The 15,869-nt window shown below is 45.6% G+C and overlaps 2 protein-coding genes across 6 annotated transcripts in view; both read left to right on the top strand.

Annotated features, from left to right (window-relative positions):
• Positions 1-6,809, top strand: part of GRAMD1C (GRAM domain containing 1C) — a 43,065-nt gene extending 36,256 nt beyond the window's left edge. For all 4 annotated transcript variants that reach the window (XM_015875660.2, XM_015875650.2, XM_015875640.2 and 1 more), the window contains exons 12-18: positions 525-667; positions 2,345-2,448; positions 3,157-3,336; positions 4,147-4,204; positions 4,708-4,818; positions 5,586-5,691; positions 6,585-6,809. In XM_015875660.2, the coding sequence (XP_015731146.1) occupies positions 525-667; positions 2,345-2,448; positions 3,157-3,336; positions 4,147-4,204; positions 4,708-4,818; positions 5,586-5,691; positions 6,585-6,662 (780 nt within the window). In that variant the 3' untranslated portion in view covers positions 6,663-6,809. The remainder of the gene's footprint in view (positions 1-524; positions 668-2,344; positions 2,449-3,156; positions 3,337-4,146; positions 4,205-4,707; positions 4,819-5,585; positions 5,692-6,584) is intronic.
• Positions 6,810-7,049: 240 nt separating this feature from the next.
• Positions 7,050-14,508, top strand: ZDHHC23 (zinc finger DHHC-type palmitoyltransferase 23). Of its 2 annotated transcripts, XM_032447513.1 has the most exons (5): positions 7,052-7,256; positions 7,544-8,233; positions 8,974-9,141; positions 9,952-10,106; positions 10,237-14,508. In XM_032447513.1, the coding sequence occupies exons 1-5, from the start codon at positions 7,150-7,152 to the stop codon at positions 10,248-10,250; spliced, it is 1,134 nt and encodes a 377-aa protein (XP_032303404.1). In that variant the 5' UTR covers positions 7,052-7,149; the 3' UTR covers positions 10,251-14,508. The 2 variants fall into 2 exon arrangements, with proteins under 2 accessions (XP_015731214.1, XP_032303404.1); XM_015875728.2 differs by having other exon boundaries at positions 7,050-7,256; positions 9,952-14,508.
• Positions 14,509-15,869: the final 1,361 nt, after the last annotated feature.

Here is a 15,869-nt window from a genome sequence, read left to right as displayed (position 1 = left end):
AGATGGAGCCAAGTTCTTTTCAGTGGTGCTTGGTGCCAAACCAAAAGCAAACCTCTGTTTCTTACAGAAGTTATAGAGTCTCCTTCCTTGGAAGCCGGATGAACATAGTCCTAGGCAACCTACTCTAGTTGTCCCTGCTTGAACAGGTGGCTTGGACCAGATCTAACCTTAATATTTCTGTGCCTATGGCTTGGGAAACATAGCTCACAGCTCAATCCCAAAGAACTGTGGTCAAGAGTCAGTGGCCAGTCTTGCGTTTGGTATTTGAAATGTCAGTGGAGAAGAAGAATGGTGAACTATTACCTCCTGTGCTGGGTCTGGTTGGAGACATCCCACCTCACTACTCTTACCATTCTTAATAGACTTCTGTCACAGTTGTTCGGTCTTTCTATCTATTCCAGTTCACTTAGAATTGGCTGATCCAGCAGTTCTAAGCAGTTTGGTTTGAAATGAAGAAAAAAAAAATGAAATAAAACCCATGAATACAGAATATACCCATCCCTTTCTGTTATCTTTTGTGGTAGATCCTGCATAAGCAGAGCCAGAAAGGTCAGTCTTATCAGGTGGATGCTGAGGTGCTGACCCACGATGTCCCCTACCATGATTATTTCTACACTGTGAACCGATACTACATCAGCCGCACGTCCAGTCACAAATGTCGATTACGGTGAGCCTGAGTGGTGTGCAGTGGGAGGGGAGGAAGCAGGTTGCTGAAATGTGCTTACCAAAAGATCTTCCTGCAGCACAGAAAAGGTTTGTTTTCTATTGAAGTTGGAAATCTCTTCTGGGGGAAAAAAAGTAAATAAAAATCTTGGTTTATCTCCTGTCATATGTCTGCTTACACTAATAAGAGATGATCTCTGTGGCTGTGGGCTGGTTCTGCCCAGCCTTATGGTTTCAAGTGCAGTCATATAAGTGAGATAAATTAGAACTGTGCCAGATATTTTCTAACAAAGTTTGAGATACCCTCGCTAATGGCCTGCATGGGAGAATGATTTTACAAGGTGAAGAAGCACACTCATTGTTACAGAGAGGCAATTCAAGCAGATTAGGCATTGTTGTTACTATCAGGGTAGGTGGAGGAGACTTGAGACACTTCCTTCTCTTCTCCTGTTGAAAACACCTGAAGTGATGAAGTTACTTGTCCACTGCATTTGTGTGACAGACTGTATTATCTTTGGTAGTTTTTCTTCAAGTCTTTTTATCTCAAACTTCATCAGAACATAAGGTAAGGAAAGGTAAGCAAGCCTAATTTTCCTTCTGGCTTATCCTTGGCTATAAAAGTACTGAAGACTCCCTCCCCCACTGGGTTGAAAAAGGAAAAGTCCTTGAACAGCCACTCTGAATGACTGAGTGAGTCATTACTCCTTTTTGATGGCTTTATTTGTTTTATCTGAGGCACGAGACAACCCTAGGATAAGTGCAAAAGCCAGGGTTTGACTATAAGTAGCATGCTTATATCGAACAGAACGTGCATGCTAGTATTACAGCTGGCTTTATGCTGTTTGGAATGGCTCAGAAATTTATTGAAATATGCTGTTTTGTTAGAGTAGGAGCTTGGCATGCATATGCTGATTGGGATGATTAAATGAAAAAGCTGGAGAGAAGCGTGTATTCCAGTAAGGTTAGTGTTCTTCATTTTAATAAATAAAGATTGTGGACTATAATTTGGTCCCTTTATGAAGAGCTTTGGGATTTGTTCAGTTGTTAGAAGCAGCCCTCTGCAGGGTTCTAGTTGAGTGCTTTTCCATTCTAGAAGCATTACTGACCAGCATAACCTGAGAAACACATCAGGAATGCCATTCTCCCTGTGTTGTGCTCCTTTAGAGACAATTTAATTTATCTACTCAAGGTAGGTTCTTAGTACTGGATGCGTAGTTGGTAGTGATGAGTTTCACATGCTCATATTGCTGTGCCCCACATATTATATCATGAGTGCGCATACAGAGTAAAAAGCGGGGCTTTGCAGGGCTATTTCAAATGCTTGTTAAAATCAGAACAGTTCACAGAGGAGAAATTCAGGTTGAGAAACTCTGAACCTGAAGAGAAGACAAACTTAATTTCTTTCCAGTGATCTGGACATTCAGATCTCCTGAGGCTTTCACTGGGTATGTTGTCTTTGCGTGCATCTGTTTCTCGCCTCACTTCAGTGTGAGAGCTGCTCAGGTGGAAAGTTGAGACAGCTCCAGTTGGTATTTCAGGTATATTTCAGGCAATGGATGTAAGCTGGAGGCTTCTCTCTGAAGAGAGATTTCTACTATCACTGTGCTACCTAACAATGCACTGTGTATTTTCCCTCTTTTCCTTTTTCTTCCTTTCTTCACTGTTGCATTCTGTTTATTAGGGTTTCTGCAGAAGTAAAGTACAAAAAGCAGCCTTGGGGCCTTGTCAAATCTGTAATCGAGAAGAACACCTGGGGAGGGATACAGGAGAACTTCAAACAACTTGGTGAGGCATTTTCTTCTTATTACTGAAGTCAGGAGGCTACGTTTTTTCCTCTGTGTTTTTTCACGTATGTCAAACTTGACTCTTTAAATAATGGTTTGAAAAGAAGGCAGCATACAAAAGAATCTCCTGTCATCAATATACCTGTCAATTCTGGAGTGTGTAAACATAAATAGCCGTGGTAGCCAAAAACTCCTGTATACCTTGTCAGCAACTGCTTTCTGAAGGATGCATGAGGAGCGGGAGGAAAGCTGTTACTCTCAACTGTGTGCCCCTGTCTTTAACACAAGTATTTCCTTGCTTGTGGGTATGAGAAGAAGAGTAGTGGCACTTGGCAGGCTCCTTGGCTATGTCTGTTAACAGCCTGGCCAAGCTCTGGCTGCTGGCTCGCAGTCTAACACAATTCTTAGTCTCAGTCTAACAGTGTCTTGAAGTGTTCTTCCAACTGCTGCTTAACATGTCATTAAACAATCCTGCATAGACTGAATATAGATCATATCTGAAAAGTGTACAAGCGCCATATAGCAAAGAGGACAGACTGTGTAGGTTGGGATGTGGTTTATGTCAATTACCTGATTTAAGTTCATCTGGAAGATGCGCTTTTTCTTCTCATTACCACCACATATATATATCACTTACAATTTAAGTCACTAGGGCTAGGCTTTTCAATGTTCCTTTCCAAAGTTCAGGAACCTTATTTTTCCACTACAGAATCAGAACTGCTAATGGAGGAGTATGCAATTAACCAGTCTATAGAAGACTCTGGAAAATTAGTCGCCCTGAGGCGAAGACGACGCACTTTACACCGGAGTCTGGCAGAATCACTTCCCAAACGCTCTTCCCAGCACTCATCTGGTGACATGGGGCTAGAGTCCCAGGGTAGCATCATAGGTAGGAATTCTTACGTTCATTATTTTCTGTAAGGTTTGCCTGAGAAATTTTAACTTTTATAATAATGCAAGATAAGTGCTTGTGCGTATGCTGCTCTCGTCTTTATCTAACTGGTGTGACAGAAGATGTGTAGACTGTTCAGCCTTGCATAAAACAGACCAAGAACACACACAGTCAGCTATTATGTTGTTATATGTCATGAAATCAAACTTAATCCTACTTTCTCTGATATGAAAATGGAGTGAAATGCTAAAATTTACATTTTTTGGTAATGTTAAAGAGTCCATTTTCTGTCTCTTCTTTTAGCTTCTGGGTCACTGAAGCATTTCTTGGAGTACTTGTGCCGCTAAGCGTGACAGACTTAGCCTCTGTATTGTACAGGCATGTACAATATTAGCTACGCTTAAAGAGATGGGGAACATCTGGTTCACTAATGTTTACCAGAGAATGGTGGATTTTGTACCACTGTTCTCCGGTGAGATTACTTCCTGAAAGCTTAATTTTGCCACTCCTGCTCTGCCTTGGAGATTGTATTTCTCAGTGTATGCTGCAGCAGCTTTGATACATGTTCCTCATTTAGGACAAGGAATGTGAATGTAAGGAACTGTTTAGGAGATCAGCCTGAGATGGCTACAGAAGTGACCAAGTGCATCAAGTGAATTCTGGAGAGACTCTTGTGCACCCAAGTGTTCTGTTATGTCCATCAGAAGCTGTGACGCTATACTGTACAAAATGCTGAGCACTGATGTGTATATGCATTAGAAATGTTCTTCAGTTCTTTTTAACCACCTTCTCTTCCATGCCCTATAGGAAGGAAAAGAGATGCTATTAGTAGGACCACTACCATCATTGTAGTAATGAGTGTCTTGTAAGTACTTACTTGCATTAAAACATGGCTTAACTTGTCTTGGTCTTTATCTGCCTGTACCTACCTCACTTGCATGTTGACGTTTCTTGTAGCACAACCAATCCTAACCCATATGGAGTGTAAATACAGGAATTAGAAGAGAGGGGTGGATTGATTTCAGAAAGGACACACAGAATTAAAATGCTGGTTTATCAAGCTTGTCCACTTTTCAGGTCTCTTATGTCTGATCCTACAAAAAATCCTTAACATTTCTTCACTCCTACCTCTAAGAGGTCCAAGAGGAGGCACTGTTGTCATTTCCTACAGGTTGCATTACACAGCTTAAAGCTAATTGCTAAGAATTGTTTAGATAAATCTTTAAATTCAGTATAGCGCTGGGGCAGTTACTTTTGGCCCAGAAGGATTTTCTTTCCCTAGATGTTTGTAGCCCAGCTCTTCCTTCTGTAGCACTGTAACAGTAATAATATAAACTTTGTCTGACTTCATGTTTCTGGTCTCTACAGTTTGCTGCTCCTGGTTTTGCTAAATATAACACTGTTTCTCAAGCTGTCAAAGATAGAGCATGCAGCTCAGTCCCTCTATCACGTCCAGCTTCAGGAAGAGAGCTCGTTGAAGTAAGTGGAATTCACAATCTTAGCTTTCATTCTCCCTCAGTTTACTTCAGAATCTGATAGAAAGAAATAGATTTCAAACAACAAATCCTGGTGGTGAGTTCTAAAAAGCTGCTATGACTTGTTACTGTTCTGTGGTCTATGCTGATGTCTAGTGACATGTCTGATTGCGTCTTCCTTGGTAAAGTGTTAACCATAGCTTGCATTTATTACCTTCTTGTGACTCATCTGCTGTGAATATCATATTGCTGAGCACAGAACTGAATTACTTGTTTCATCCTGTGTGAACCAGCATGATCTCAAATATAACGCTGAAGATTCACTTAGCTTCTGCTTTTATGCAAAATTCCCTCTCCCCTTCTAACTTCGTGTTAGATGCCTTTTACTTTCAGGCACGTGGAATAGGCTCAGAAGTTGCTGCTTGTTATTTATTTGCCTACACTACTTGCATAAATCATAACCTGGTCATGATTATGGTGATCTCCCATTGCGAAGGTCTCAGAACTGATAGGAGTGACTTCTTTCATAGAAAGATTTGCAGGCTTTATGTGAGCACATTTGTTCTTGGTGATTGTTGTCTGTAAAGGTCTGAGGCAGCATCTTCAAGTCAAAAGGAACTGAAAATCAACTGCTGGCACCTTTTTCTGTGGCTTTTGGAAACAATGTTTTTTTAGCAATGTCAGAGTAATGGTAACAGAGCAACTCCTTTGGGATAGAAAGGCACAGAGGTGCTTGTTTCATGTTTCTGATGCAATCTCAATCTCTTGCAGCATATCCCCAGAAATGGGATCGAAAGAGGAGATCCCTCAATATGATAAGGAACAGGTTAAACACGTGAAGGGAGTACTAAGAGACTCAATTGAAATGCTTGAGCAGGTAAGTCTGCCCAGCTTTCCTTGTGATACTCATTTTTTTCAACAGCTCAAGTTTTTTTCCTTTATGCCAGAATAGCTTTTAATGTTTTGTGATACTAACTAAAGTCCACGCCTCTTTGGCCTCAGTTTTGTCCTATGCTTGAATCTGATGCAAAGGAAACGTTCATGTTTCTGATGGATCTTTCATGGGACTAAAATAAAACGTTCATATCAATTCTCTTAAACCTGTAAAGTGCCTTTATTGATGGGGTCTGTTGATGCAGTTCTGAGTCATGACAAAGCAAGACTGGAATTATTCAAAACTGATCATCTATTCTCAAGACTCAGAACGTAACTACTTGCTCACCTCATCACTGGGTTTCTTCATGCAGGCTAATCTGAGCTATTCCTCCTTGCTATTGCAGAGAGCTTTTGTTTAATCACGGCATCAAAGAGCCACGTAAACCTTCAGTGAAATGCTGTTTGTATTTACAACCCGTGAATATTCTGGTTTTTAGCTCTTTTAATAAATCTTAAAATATGGCAGAAGAAATTAATAGATGAGGAAAGCTGTGGGGGAGTTCACATGTACCTCTATCCATCAGCAGTTGGCTCTGTGTTCTCCCACACACTACAGGAAGGTAGAGAAAAACACTTTTTTTTCCCCCCTATTTCTTGTTTAGACGTCTCTGCACACAGAATTGCTATTACTCTGTTAACTCTTTTGATCACAGCTCGCTGGCTGCTTCACTGTAGAAATGAATTGGTTTCTGTGACCTTTTGGGTTTCTTTGCCTGCTACCCAAGCAGTTCCAGTTTCTGAAGCATTATTAGCCTTTTTAAACACCTTTGGCTGCTGCAAGGGGCAGGAGCAAAGACTTAACGCATCATGCTCCCCAATTCTTTGTTTTCACAGCTCAAGCTCTCCCTTTCCATGCTCCAAAGAAGCTTCGATCACTTGAACAAGACACAGAGCAGCAAGACTGAGAGTTAATGCCCATGAGAGTTAATGTCGGCACCTCAGAAGAGAAGACGTGTGTTTAAGGACTTGTGAAGTAGGGACTGTAACCATCTTCGGACTCTTATTTTTTTTCTACTTTGTGGAATAAAGGTGGAATAAAGGGCCGTCCGCCTTCCTCCACCTGTTGCTCTGTGCCTTTAAGCCAGGTGCCGTCACGTCACGTCGGTCCCGCCCCTCCGGCTCCAGCATTGGGCCGCCGCGCCGTCAGGTGGCCGGGCCCTGAGGGAAGGGGGTCCCTCACCCCCCGCCTCCGCGCCGGGGTGTGGCCGGGGCGTTGTGCGGCCAATAGCGGGGGGGATCGAAGGGACGGGGCGGGGCGGGAGGCGGGGGCGGCCGGCAGCGAGAGGCACCTGCGGCGGGGAGAGGGGGGCGGGAGAGGGGCGGCCGCGCCCCGCTGCCTCCGTTCCCTCCGTTGTCTCCGTCGGTTCCGCGCCCTCGGGCCGGGACACGGAAGGAGGAGATGGAGGAGCCGCTGTGCTGCTGCGAGTACGTGGACCGCAGGGGGGAGCGGAACCACCTGGCGGCGTGCTGCTGCGACTGCCAGGAGCTGGACGAGTCCTGCGACAGGTAGCGCCCTCGGGGCTGTGGGAGCGGCCGGTCGGGAGCCGCTCTGTCTCCTTCCTTCCTTCAGAGCACAGGGCTGCCTTCTATATACGGCCGATGGGAGGCGGGTGTAGAGCGGCGGTTCGGCTCTCGTCGGCCGTCGGGGAACTTTGCGGCCCCTTGAGGTGAAGGAGGAAAGAGGGGCGAGCGGCCGTGAGTCAGCGGGGAGCCTCAAGGGCTGGGGATGCCGCTGAGGTACCCACGTCTGCCCGCCCGGCCGCTAGCGATGCGCCTCGCTTTACCCCGAACAGGTGGCTGAGCTGCAGGTCGCTGCCCCCCGGAGCGCTGGAGAGAATCGCCGACACTATCGCGGACCGGTGCCGCGTGCCGTGGTTTGCCGGGGCCGTGAAGGTGAACGTCAGCCTCGTGCCGCCCATGGTCCTGCTCCCCGTCTTCCTGCACGTCGCGGCTCTGCACTTCTTGCTGGGGCTGGTGGTGCTGACCTCGCTCCCCGCCGTGGTGCTGTGGTATTACTACCTCACCCACAGGAGGAAGGAACGGACTCTCTTCTTCCTCAGCCTGGGACTGTTCTCCCTGGGCTACATGTACTATGTCTTTCTCCAGGAGGTGGTTCCTCGAGGCCACGTGGGGTATTCCCAAGTGGCGCTTCTCACCTGTGGGCTAATTCTGATGCTGGTGGCTTTATCCAGAGCCAAGAAAGACCCTGGCTACCTTCCCATCTCGACGGCTGATGACAAGCCATCGCAGCAGGCTTTTCCCAGCAAGAATGTACGAGGGAGCTCCAACGGGCTCCATGGAGCTGCTGCCAGCGGCCATTCTGTGAATGGGGAGAGCAAAGGCCACTCCAGAGCGCTGGCTGAGGGGCGGGAAGGTGTGAAAATGGACTGGTGTGCCAAGTGCCAGCTGGTCAGGCCGGCCCGAGCGGGGCACTGCCGGCTGTGCGGCAGGTGTGTGAGGAGACTGGATCATCACTGTGTCTGGTACGTTTGGCTTTGCCAAAGGCATGTGCTTTTTGTTGCTTTTCTTTCTTTTAAGTTGGGTGGGTTTTTTTCTTTTTTTTTTTTTTTTTTTTCCCCAGATCTTATGAAGTGGGGTTGCTTTTCATCTGTGTATCTCAGAATCACAGAATGACCCGTGTTGGAAGGGACCTCAAGGATCATGTAGTTCCAACCCCCCTGCCTGGCAGGGCCACCAAACATACACATTTACTAGATCAGGTTGCCCAGGGCCCCGTCCAACCTGGCCTTGAACACCTCCAAGGACGGGGCATCCACAACCTCCCTGGGCAGCCTGTTCCAGGGCCTAACCACTCTCCTAGTGAAGAACTTCCCCCTAACATCCAACCTAAATCTTCTCTCTTTTAACTTAAAACCATTTCCCCGTGTCCTGCTATTGTCAGCCCTTTCGATCTATGTAGGGGAACCCAAAGCTGTCATTGCTACAATATTCTAACCAAGGAGCAGTGAGGTATGAGTGTTTCAGCTATTGGTACCTGCAGGTTGCTGGAGTACACAGTTGCCCACTCCTACCTTACTGGTCTATTGACTTGTGCTTAGAAGCTTTCTATAAAAAGCTATAAAGCTGCTTTGAAGCTTCTTGTGTTGCAGAGAGACCTTAGAAATCAGGTTCTCTGGTGGCTGGGGGAGGGAAGAGGAAAGAGAAGCCAACGTATTTTTTCTCTCCCCTTGAAGTAATCTTTTTTTGCTTTCCCTTTTTGTAGGATTAACAGCTGTGTAGGGGAGCAGAACCACCATGCATTCATCCTTGCACTGTTGTTCTTCATGCTCACCTCCCTGTACGGGATTATGTTAACTCTGGACACCATCTGCAGGGGACGAACCCCATTCACAGCATTGTTCTACTGCCCTGGGGCCTATTCTGACTACAGGTGAGAGAACTGGGTGGGGAACTCAGACCTGACCAGGCAGCTTAGCTCCTTAGCTATTCTTCATTGTGTTCTCAGGACCAGTGCTATTGGCCGTCAGGCCTGATCTAGAAGCCCTTAAATGGCTCTGGAAAGCAGGGATGCATCTCTGCTTTTGCCAAGGATGGGGGCCTGTGAGAGAGCTCACAATTTGAGCAAATTGCTGGAGAAGCCAGGACTTAAAAGTCTTTATTTACAGCGTCCTGTGTAGATAGACACTTTAGGTGTTTGTTGCCAGCTAATGCCAATAGTCCAACAGACTGGAATCAGTGTGCTGTCTCATTGAGGAAGGAGACGGCGTTTGTCTAATGGCTCTGTCACTTCAAGTTATCTGCTCATACAGCATTAACATGCTTTGTCTGGCTGGGAGCAGGGTGAGGAGCTTCAAACACGTGTTCAGAGACTCGTTCTACCACTGCTGTATAGAGTACAGCAGCAAAGTGACTGCCTTCTTCTGTACTCCATCACCTGTCAAGCGTGAGCACTATTGTTTCTTTAAGTAAGATCTTTACAGCAGTAAGAGTGAAGCACTAGGTAACACCAAAGGAATGTACAAGAGCAGCTCTGGTAGTGCTAAAAGCTGTCATTAAGTATGCCACAAAGCTTTAATTTTGAGAAAGCCTTCAAGGATTACGTGATGAAAGCAGCAAAGTGAGATCACTGTGGCAGATGTAGATAGGGATTTGAAAGGGTAGTGATTACCAGGGAAAGTCACTGTAAAGCAGCTGCTCCAAAACTAAATGGCTTCCTTCCCATCTTTTTCCCTGCTGCCAGCTCTGCTCTGTCGTTCACCTGTGTGTGGTACTGTGCTATTGTAACAGCTGGCATGGGATACATCCTCCTTATCCAGCTGTTGAACATCAGCTACAACGTGACCGAGAGGGAAGCTCGGCTGGCTCTGCGGGACAACGCTGGGCGCAGGCTTCTGGGTGGGTTAGTGATAGACACTGGCCAATATAACAGGGGCTTTCTATGCAACTGGGGCCATTTCTTGAGTCTGGGTTCTCCCCCCCAGCAGCGCTCTGCTGAAGACATTGTGTGACACCCTTTTTTCTGCAGATGACGTTGACTGACTTTCCTTAGTAGGGGAACGGCCCCCTTCCACTAGAACTTCCTCCTCCACATCCTTCCTTCGTGGTCGTGGTCGGTGTATGGGCTGCCCATCCCATCGCAGACATCAGAGGCTTTCCCAAGCAGAAACGGTTCTTTGTGTGCCATCAGCCAGCAATAGGATGCGGAAAGCAGTAAAGCCATATGCACAAACCTGGAGAGCGGGAACCCGCTGCCTTTCTGCACCGTGGGAAGCTTTGTGCAGCCCGGCAGGAAGAAGAGCGCGAGGTTATGAGAACTTGAGTTTAATTAGGTGTGAACTCTGGCATCAGGGGGAACCTGCTGTTGGATTTCAGACTGTATGCTGTGTCTTGCAGCTTAAGGGATCTCTGGTTTGTATCTACGTTCAATGCTTCTGTGTTATTAGAAGAGTGAACTTTAATATATAGAAAACGGATGGACTGGTGCAGAAGCCATGCTGTTGAGCTGGAAAACAAGGAGTCTGCTCAGGCAGTCGCTGAGTGCTCCATCATCTCTGGTGCAGTTTTCTTTTTCTTCTATCCCATCCAGCTGTATACGTGCTATTGCTTGTATTAAGTGCCTTTGTGAGCAACATTCCTGTAGGGCATTGTAAGATCTTCTCATCACTTGACCCGTCTCTCTGACTGGGTGAGAAGAGTGTCATCTTTGATCTCATCATTCTTTTTTGTAAGCTGAGTTTGTGTTGGTTTGATGGCTTGTCTCATCTTCCTCAAAACATTTCTGCTCTGGTAATGGATTCTGACGTGAGACAGCCGGTGTAAATATACAGAGTAAGAAGGAGAATGTTTTGAAGAAACATGTGACGCTCGACTGTGAGGGGAGAACAGACTGCTGCCTGATGTTGTTGCTTTACAGGAGCTGCCCTACTCCCTCTCAAGGAGAGTCTGTGGGAGAATTGACTTTGTTGCTAATGGCTTTGGTAGGCAACGTTGCGATTAGTTGTGTTGCTAACAAGTGTGATGCGGTCTTCTCTGAACTCAATCTGCTGGGAGTTGCCCTGTTGCCTGACTGTGGTGTTCTCAAGCCAGGAAGCTGAGGAACAGTTTGGTGTCTGCATGTGTAGAGAGTTGGAGAGGATGCTTTGGGGCTGGCAGCTTCTGGGGTAGGTGGACCCACAATGGCAGGTAGATGAATGTGTTAACCATTCTATAAGAAGGCTGCATGTCTTTCAGTGGCCTGCAACTGTATTATTGCCTAGACTTCAGTTCCAACTGAAATCACAAGGTTGTAGTGGTGATGGTTTCTACTTTATTTTTGGGGGATGGGGCTTTTGTTTTTCATTTAAAATCCTTTCTGTGTGTTGGCCCTGCAGAAACATCTGGCTGGAAAAGTCTGGGACCATGGTGTGAGAGATATGGCTTGAGTCTAAGATGCAGAAGCAGTGGTAAGAGCCTCCTCTTAGTTAATGATGCCTTCAGATACATGTGCGATTTGCACAGATCAAACTCGTTCTGCTTCTGCTTGTGTGGTAGGCAACTAGGGGGTGTTGTGCTTGTGTGATGCAAATTCAGTGTGCGCTGTTGTACATACTGTCTAAAGAATAGATGGTACGTGGTGCTAAGGGACAGCAGAACTGGGACTGTCCCTTGAGATCCCTGCCATATTTGGTGCGTATGCTCCTGAGTATGTGTCCCAGTTTAAGGTAAAGAGCATGCACCACTTTGCACTGTTTGGTTTCCTCAAGTGGCGCCTACAATTTCTATAACCAGCAGATAACACCAAGGAGCAGCTGCACTTGGAATGTGGCTGTTCAGAAACAGCTACTGATTCACTGAACGTCCTTTATTTCTTCTTATCCCTTTTCAACCAGTGAGCAGCTCTTTAAAGGAAGCAAAGGAGGCACCTCTTGTGCTTCCTGCCTCTTGTCTGAACACACTTAGATTTCTGACAACTTCCCTGGCAATAGTGTGAAGTAAAAGGCACTCGACTGGACTCTACTATTTCTTTGGCAGCTAAGCATGATCTCCTCACTGTTTGGAGCTGGAGTCTGACCCTAGAAGTTTAGCTTTACACAGAGATCTCTCCTCCGTGTGAGTTATCTGTAAACGCTTCTGTGGAACATATGCATTTTGCAGTGCCTGCTGAGATGAGCTGAAGCTTGGCAGCCCTGGAGACAGGGTTAGCAGGCTTGTGATCTTCCCAAACCTTGTTCTGCTGCCATATGGGAAGATGAAGCCAGAATGAGCTCCTGGACTAAACCCCTGCTGTGAAGGTAGCCAACCTTTCTGCTCCTCTGAGTTACGTGCACAGACATCAATCACACCTGCAGACTGAACAAGCTCTAGCAGTGCTCACAGGTTTCATGATGAGTGGTTCTGCTCTGGGTTGGGAGGGAGCAGAGTTGGGCAGGTGACAGATGCATTCTCCTGGCAGCTGGCTGACCCTATTGTACTCATTCTCTCCCATGGGTGGGTTTTCATTATTTGCAGCCTGCACATCAGTGTGGCCTTGTCCCTTGCTTTTTAATGAGCTTTGGTGCAGGAGAATTTAAACTACTTACACCGAGGCTTTCTTAGTGCAATTGTCAGTGTAAGCTTGAGTGCATATTAGGAATCAAGGATGCTGGGCTATTGTAACCCTGCCATGCTTGATCAAGCCCATTCCAATATAGCATATAGGGCAAAGTGCTTGAGCTAAGTTCTATTTTTGCACCCTATCCAGAGTCACAATCGTTCATGACAATAAAATGCTTCCAAGACTGGGTTTTTGTATGAGGAGAGCGCAGTGCTGATTTTCCAGTGAGCAGGAAGTTCACTTCACTGTAGTCTGCATAGCAGTGGTGGCTTTTTCTGTAGGGATGTGGCTTTTGTTTTACCCTTCTGGTTTCTTGCTGAGGGGATTTACTTTGTGAATACCTTTGGAGATAGAAAGCACGATACATCCCTATCTGAAAGGGTAGAAATGTTGAAAGCTTCAGATACATGCACTGGAGCTCTCCTTTTAATAGCCTTCAGAATTAAGAAGCCCTTAAAGGGCAGCGCTTCCTGTTTCACTTATAACATAGGCAGGCTGCTGTGATATCTTATGCATTAAAGGGCAATTTTTGTTTTAAATTTTATTGCTGAGCTCAATGTTGGCTGTGCTGGGAGGATAATGTTAAAAACAAGTGCAGCCTGGTAGGGTTAGAGAGTCAGTCCATAAAACCAGTAAAACAGCATTGCGTCAATGTGGCACTAAGAAAATGGTACGTGGCTGCTCATTTCAGAGTCTTCTGTGTGAGAGTACCCAGAGAAAATAAGAAACAGGGAAGTATTTGAGTAGTATCTAGCTTAGATGTTTCTTCACCCAGACTTAGAAATGGGTGAGTCCTGCTTTAACCAAGACCTTTAGTTGTTTCAGGACTAGGTTTGGTCTTATTGAAGGGTCAGGGTTCTAATGTTGCTGCTGTCCTAGTGTTAAGCCCTCTGTGTACAAATACAAGCACCCTGTTGTTTGGTGACTGTACTTAGAGCTGTACACCATTAGATACACTGTGCAAATGGTGGCTTGGCACTCTTAACTTTGTCATCTTAAACTGAGCTGCTTTTTGTAGGCGAGTCACAGGTCCCCACATAGACTGTTTCTCCATTTAACTTGTCTTCAGATGGCAGGAGTCACTGGTGAGCCCAAGTTGGTGCTGCTTGTGATTTCTTACCATATTTAGCCTTCATGCTATGATGGTGCTTTTTCAAAGTAGGTTGCTTTTAAGTGTCTTGATGGAAGCCATTTGCTAAAAGAGTTCTTCTAGAGTTAAAATGGATACTGCCTCATTGCCTAATGTCTTAATGTGCTTGACATTTCCCTTCTGTATGAATGTATATTGCCTCATTAGGGCAGAAAGCGTGTGTGATTATGGATGTTTTCCTATATTGCTTTCAGTGAAGAACTGTTTTCTTAAGACTTTCTCCTGCTAGTAGGGTGTTTGTACAGCAAAAATCTTCGTACGGGTGAGGTTCTTTCTGACATGTGGAAATTCAGCCTCCCAGAATCTTCATGAACTGCATTTAATTACAGTATTAAAAATGACATGCTCTGGAAGAACTGTCTGCCTTGGAGAGTGGAGTGTATCTTGTGTGAGATTTTGTTTTTCTTTTGGTTTTTCTTTTCTCCCCTGCCAAAGCTTTAGAAAGAATTCTATCAAATGTTTGTGAGCTTTGTTGAAAGGACTGGTGTGTGTGTGTGTGTTTGTCCCCACAGTACATTGTATCCAATGATTTCATATAGATGCGATTATAAATCGAAATAAATTATCAGAAATCATCTGTGAAGTTGCCTGTTGATTTATGCCAGCGCACACAGCCAGCTCAAGCATCCAACAAGTGCCACCATCTCCTTGCTACTCAGCTGTGAAGCGGACATAGGAACAAGGGAGCAGCAGGCTATGGAGGCATTTGGAAATAGATACTCTTGCAGAACTGTTGACATTCAGGTTTTTTCACATTGGGATGAAACAGACCTGCTGGCAGTTCTCCCTACCCTAAAAGTTAGGGATAACCCTTCCAGTGGTGATTTGAACCAGGGCCTTGAATTTAGAGTAATGCTGTCCAATATCTTGCATTCTCTGCTGTACCTGCCCTCACAGTGCATACAGAACCCTAAAAATGAATATTTTTAACCCTTTAAACTCTTTTCTAAGCCATCCTTGGAAATGACACGGATATTCCTTGTGCAGGTGGTGGGAAGATGTGTCCCAAGGTACCAAAAGGATCAAACGATGCATCTCGTGAAAGGCAAGATGACTTCTGATGAATAGGATAACAGGTGCCTTTGATTGTTCCCGGAGCTCAGCTTTGATTTGCCTGGTGGCATTTCCCTCAGCTGTTGAGCAGTTTCTCTTTGAAGATTGCTTTGTGCTTGGGGACAGTGAAGACTTTTCAGCAGCAGTAGCCAGGCTTGTGTTGAGTGTAGTCAAAGATTTCTGGGAAGACACAGAAGAACTCAGCAGGGCAAGTATTAATGGGGATAAGGAGAAGGGCAGCTTGTGATGAGATTACGGTTCTGAGTTTGCTGTTATACTTAAGTGAAAATGTCTTTTTTTCCCTCTGGAAATTTCTGGCTGTGTAGCCCTCTCCCTCTTTTGCTAAGAAAAGCAAGGAGCTGACAGGATGAAGTGCATCTAAGCTGAGAGTGTGGGCTGATGACCAGCATTAAAATACTGACATCTTTAGCTAACCAAGTACTGCAACAGGAGACGTATTGCAGCACAGCTTCAGGCTGAAGCTGTTTCCTAAGTCTGGCAAGTTCTGTGTCACCTTCCTGATGGGAATTGTTTTCTAGAGCTTTCATTTGCAAACCTCTAACATCATGTCATGGATCTTTGGGTTGTCCTGTATAGTCTGTCAGCAGCAACATCGGGCACAGCCTCTCTCCTGACAAGGAGGTATGATTTAGTGGAGAAGCCGAGGGGCTTCTCATCTCCCCACTGATTTTTGTCTGGGTTGAGTATGATTGTGCCTGGTCCCTGAACACCACCCTATTCCTCAACCGAGTCCAGCTCTGTGTCAGTATGGGATTAGCTGCAGCAGTGACAAAAGGGGTGCCAAAGTACAACTCTTCCTGGATCTTCTTTTGGTTTTTTGCTGCTAGAATAGTACAGCAGAAGAGTATCTTGGGACAGTGGG

This window comes from Coturnix japonica, chromosome 1 (genome assembly GCF_001577835.2).
Source record: "Coturnix japonica isolate 7356 chromosome 1, Coturnix japonica 2.1, whole genome shotgun sequence".
Classification (NCBI taxonomy): Eukaryota; Metazoa; Chordata; class Aves; order Galliformes; family Phasianidae; genus Coturnix; species Coturnix japonica.
This window is presented reverse-complemented; position numbering and strand designations above follow the sequence as displayed.